This window comes from Wolffia australiana, chromosome 4 (assembly GCF_029677425.1).
Source record: "Wolffia australiana isolate 7733 chromosome 4, ASM2967742v1".
In the NCBI taxonomy this organism is placed as follows: domain Eukaryota; kingdom Viridiplantae; phylum Streptophyta; class Magnoliopsida; order Alismatales; family Araceae; genus Wolffia; species Wolffia australiana.
The window spans coordinates 21,802,453-21,807,834 of record NC_135838.1 but is presented as its reverse complement, the minus strand read 5'-3'; the positions used below and the strand labels follow the sequence as shown (position 1 = coordinate 21,807,834).

The following is a 5,382-nucleotide window of genomic DNA, read 5'->3' as shown; positions in this document are numbered from 1 at the left end:
CATAGGATAATTGTTGTTGTTGGCGCACAAAAAAGGGTTTCCCAGATTGCAGGTCAGGAGGAGAGAGTTAATAAGGGTTCTGCAATTCACCTAAAATTTCCAAGTATGGAGGAAGTCCTCCAGGAGAGAACTTGGAAACTCCAAACTTGGCCAAATTTTTGCTATGTGGAGATTGTCCTCAGTTGACCATGAAATCGGATGGAACAAGAATGGTAAAGTAATGATAGATAAATGAATGTGAAATTTTAGAGGAAACATGTATTTTGATATAAAAATTATGGTAGATGTGTTATATTGTGAACTGAATTTAGATAGAAAAGAAGGAATTGAGGTAAAGAGAGAACATAGAGCAAAAATTGGGGCCAAAGGATTTTTAGGAGGAATTCAAAAAAATAACAAGACTCTTATATAGGGATATCAATCAAAACATGGTAGACTAATTTTCATCCCTTTTATTTTGTTTATTGAATTTAACTGGAATGCTCTTGAGTATCAAATCCTTCCAATGGCATGTGCATTCCATTGATGACTTGGCCTTTGGGTGACGATCTAGAAATACTCCAATTAGACATTACACATTTCAGATCAAAATCCAATAACTTTTGACTCCAGAATCGGGTAGTGTCCTTTTACAAAACTAAATTGGGCAAGCTTACACATAATATTTTCCCCATATTTTCAACCTTTCTTAATAGATCCAATTGGGATGGATAAAGGGTCAAAATAAAATAAAACACCCCTAAACTTTTGACTGTGTCGTATGGCTGGATCTTAAGATATAAGAATACTAATTTCGGTGATTCTGTTCCATTGATATTAAATATTTACAACTCCATGTCAGTAGAATATGGTATGATGTATGAGATTGGTTCATATTAATGTGCTTCTGACATGTGACACTACAAAGGGAATGTGATCTAAGGCGATGTATGTTGGTATTTAGTCCATGATCTGTCACTCCAAATTATGAGGTACGATGTAAGGATTTTCATCCCTTTCAGCCCCTAACATTTTGCTAGTTGTACAAGCTCACATGAGTCAGGTATTCGATTTTATTGAATGAGAAAAAATATTTTAACTCTTTCATTGGCCCATAAGTAATTTTTTTTTAATTTAATTAAGTGTAGTGAAAGTCCCCAAATTTTTGTGTGTTTCAGGTATCTCTTTGCAGTTCCCATTACGTAGTCAGACTTAGGGATGGCCATTTTTGCTTTGGGAAGCACATCGTCTCTGGAGAAAAAAATGGTGCAAATGAGATAGCAACTTGTGGTGGAGAGAGATGAAGTCCAACTATACCACACAAAAAATCTTTGATGCTTTATTAATTCTATAAATATTATAAGTGGACTTGTAAAATTAATTTCTCATTGAATATGACAGAAAAAAATCTGTAAAAAGTATCATAGAATCCATAAAATTCAAAAAACAGGCAATTTCAATTAATTCAGACTATGATAACATGCGAAGATGCTCATTCAGATGCAAGTATTCATGTAAAATGCATGATATTATTAATCTAATATTCATGTTGCCACAATCCATATACCTTTTCATACAAATGAGCAAGTACAGGAACCAGATCTTCCGTAGAAAGATAGTCAATCCTCATGAGGCTCAACAGAAACAATGACAAAGGATTGCAAATGATAGTGATATCAGAGGATTTGATGGATAGAGAGAATTATAAAAAATAAGACGAGAGAAGAAATACAAGACAGGAAAGAGTGATATCTTGAATGAGCCAATTCTTCATCAGTCTAATTAATATCCTGTTTTAAGAACTACTGTTTTTAACTTTATAGAACTGGGTCTTCCTTAACAACGTTATCCAATTTAGTAGAAGGAAGCCGGCCCATTTCCGAAGCTCGCAGGTGGCCGCAGTCTCCGCCACTCCCTTCTCTCCCGGCCCGACTCGCAGAAGAAAAATCCCTCTTTCCCAGCCAATGGTGGGCAACCCGCCATGGCCTCTCTACTCCTGAGCTCCCCCACAGCCCTGCCCCGTCATGGGCTCGCCTTCGCCTCTCAGTCCAACCTCCGACGGGCGCCAAGCCACCTCTTCCTCTCGAAGAAGCGCTTCTTATCGAAGATCGGTTGTAAGCTTACAAGCTCAAAGGACACGACCAAGATATCGCCGCCCGGCGCAGCCCCGCCGTTATCTGTTGATGAAGACAAATCCGAACGAAAATTGAGAAAAAACGAGAAGAATCCCATCTGGGTTCTTCTTAGAAGGGCGCCCAAGAGGGTTTTAGCTGTCCTCTCCAATCTCCCGCTGGCTATTGGGGAGATGGCCGCCATAGCCGCCCTAATGGCTCTAGGTTCCCACCTTCTTCCCCGACGAATTCAGCGAATTTTCCCACTTTAATTCTTGTTTTCTGCTGTTCTTCCTCAGGTACGTGCATAGACCAAGGCGAGCCGCCGGATTACTATTTCCAGAGGTTCCCCGAGGAAAATCCCGTCTTCGGATTCATCACCTGGAAATGGATAATCTACCCCGGCTTCGACCACATGTTCTCCTCTCCGGTGTTCCTGGGCATGCTCGCTCTTCTCGCCGCCTCTCTCATGGCTTGCACTTACACCACGCAGATCCCCATGACCAAAGTCGCCCGAAGGTTCATTCCTCCATTCCCATCAAAGTTCCTGATGCGACACCCATAAACTCATCTTTCTTTCAAATTTTCCATTGATGAAATTTGAAGGTGGTCTTTCATGAAATCCGCGGAGAGCATTCGTAAGCAGGAATTCTCAGACACTCTCCCCCGCGCTTCTGTTCAAGATCTCGGCGTTATCCTTATGAGCGCCGGCTACGAGGTGCTGCTCTTGATCAATCGCTGATAGCAATGGCAGACGATGAAAACTTCATCCCTTGATAGTCTGCTGTTGCAGGTTTTCCGGCGAGGCCCGTGCCTGTATGCGTTTAAGGGGCTCGCAGGCCGGTTCGCTCCCATCGGAGTTCACCTGGCGATGCTTCTCGTAATGGCTGGCGCCACCGTCAGCGCCACCGGTAGCTTCCGCGGCTCTGTTAACGTTCCTCAGGGCCTTGATTTCGTCGTCGGCGACGTGATGATCCCAAACGGGTTCCTCTCCAACCCCTCCGGCGCCTTCATCACCCTCGTCCATGTCAACAAGTTCTTCATGGAGTACTACGACAGCGGCGAGGCAATCCTCTCTCGCTGCTCCGTTCTTGATCGATTCTCGTGTTGAATTCTTCTCTGGTGATTTCCAGGTCTCGCAGTTCTACACGGACTTGTCCCTGTTCGATGCGGGGGGGAAGGAGGTGTTGAGGAAGACGATCAGCGTCAACGATCCATTGCGATTAGGCGGGGTGACGATTTATCAGACGGATTGGGGGATTTCGGCGTTGCAAGTGATCAAAGACGGAGAAGGGCCCTTCAATCTGGCGGTGGCACCGTTGAAGCTCAACGGCGATAAGAAGCTGTTCGGGACTTTTTTGCCGGTCGGAAGCGGCGACGGAGACTCTGGAAGTGTGAAGGGCATGTAAGATCAAATCTTCAAGGAAAGATCGCGTCTTTTTTCAAAGTTTTTTCGTGGGTTTGATTCCATTTGCTTCCTGGGGGAAAACCCAGATCGATGCTGGCCCGTGATCTGCAATCGGTGGTGCTGTACGATCAGGAGGGGAAGTTTGTCGGCGTCCGCCGGCCGGGGTCGAAGCTGCCCATTGAAATCGATGGCTCAAAGATCATCATCGAGGATGCAATCGGCAGCAGCGGTCTTGATCTCAAGGTGGGTTGATACTTGTGAAGAATTCCAATCCGGAAAGAAGTTTTTTGTTCTAGGCCTGAAGAGTTGCCTTCTTTCAGACTGACCCAGGTGTTCCTGCTGTCTACGCTGGATTTGGTGCTCTGATGCTGACGACCTGCATCAGCTACCTGGCGCACTCTCAGGTGCGAAACAAATAATTAATATTTCTAAATGTTTATCCATGAGAAATTAATTTCATAAGGTTTCTGCAGATATGGGCGCTCCAAGATGGAACTGCAGTGGTGGTGGGCGGGAAAACCAACCGGGCAAAGCTAGAGTTCCCCGAGGAGATGAACCGTCTGCTTGATCAGGTTCCAGAACTTGTTGGCGTTGACGATTTTTTCAACAGTTTGACTGCCGGTCAACCACCATTGGACTCTCCAAAGATTTAGAGGTTGTCAACAGCCTGGGTTTGACCTGCCAGTTGACAAGAGCATTTACCTCATTTTTCCTGCGTCTAGCTGCAGCATGTTTATATTGTGTAGATTATATGTAGCAATTCATTAATTCCTTGCTGGGTTTCAAGGAATAGGCGCGATGAAACATCAACACTGTTATTTAACCGTGAATATTGGAAAAGTTGAAAGAAGTAAGCCAAGATTATTATTTTGATTTTTTTCGCCGTCTTATAGTGTTGTTTTGAATTTCGATCAAAGTTTTTTTCCTTTTCTTGGTTTCAATATTTGAATAGAAGCAGGATTGATTTCCAAAATTTCCTCTAAGCTCGCACACTTTAATTTTTTTTCTTTTTTTGTGATGACAATAAACTCGGAATATACAAAAGAGGCGTGCTGGATTTTTATGTTCATGAAATTATCCCTAATGACCTCTCAGGGGTAGTCACATCTTTTCCCTTACGCATGTTACTCTTTAAATAGGGCAACATCCCTTTAAGAGGGCAGCTAGAGAAGTGTTTTCTTTTTGGGAGTACCCGTCCCTCTCCCCTACATGTCCAAACCCCTACCCTCTCCCTGCTATCCCCATCCCTCGTGATTGTCCCCTCTTCACCATGTCTTCAAGTGGCTTGTCCTCCATCAATTCCTACTCCCTCTGCTCGGCCTCTCCCTCGAGTTGAGAAGGTCGTGCATTCCATTCCAGTACGAATATGTACAAAATTTTGCAATGCACACCGCACAAATAAGCATAGTCGAAGGCCCATTATTGCGCTTGACATATATATAATATGTTGTGAAATTACATATACATATACATAAATTAATTTTTTTTGTGAAATTCATTCCATAATTATGAAATTAATTTCACAACTATTTGTGATTTTATTAGATAATTGTTATAATGTAATTCAAACTTAGGGCATTAGGTTCAATATTTTAAGAACATCACGTGTTACATGGGCTCCTGGTATTACAAAAAAATATTATGGTTCAAAAATTAAATTTATGATTATTTGATTCCACCTCTAAGTAGATAATAATTATAACGTTGTTCAAAATTAGGGCATTATGTTCAATAATTTAAGAACATTAGGTGTTACGTGGGTGCATGGTATTATTAGAAAATATTATGTTTCAAAAATTAAATTTATGATTGCCAAGAAATGTTAATCCTAGATACCAGTGCTGACATGTGACCTTCCACCAATGCAATTGTTCCGTCCCCTTG

The 5,382-nt window shown here is 42.3% G+C and overlaps 1 protein-coding gene across 1 annotated transcript; it reads left to right on the top strand.

The window, feature by feature from the left end:
- The first annotated feature begins 1,848 nt into the window (after positions 1–1,848).
- On the top strand, positions 1,849–4,375 carry LOC144702379 (cytochrome c biogenesis protein family). The gene is made up of 8 exons (XM_078574402.1): positions 1,849–2,315; positions 2,390–2,609; positions 2,697–2,808; positions 2,884–3,156; positions 3,224–3,495; positions 3,585–3,741; positions 3,819–3,902; positions 3,972–4,375. The coding sequence occupies exons 1-8, from the start codon at positions 1,961–1,963 to the stop codon at positions 4,149–4,151; spliced, it is 1,653 nt and encodes a 550-aa protein (XP_078430528.1). The 5' UTR covers positions 1,849–1,960; the 3' UTR covers positions 4,152–4,375.
- Positions 4,376–5,382: the final 1,007 nt, after the last annotated feature.

Excerpts from the sequence above, each read along its gene's own strand:
- LOC144702379 (XM_078574402.1), top strand. The coding sequence starts at position 1,961 with ATGGCCTCTCTACTCCTGAGCTCCCCCACAGCCCTGCCCCGTCATGGG. Across the intron at positions 2,809-2,883 it reads TTATGAGCGCCGGCTACGAG|GTTTTCCGGCGAGGCCCGTG; the intron begins GTGCTGCTCTTG and ends CTGCTGTTGCAG. Across the intron at positions 3,903-3,971 it reads GCTACCTGGCGCACTCTCAG|ATATGGGCGCTCCAAGATGG; the intron begins GTGCGAAACAAA and ends AGGTTTCTGCAG.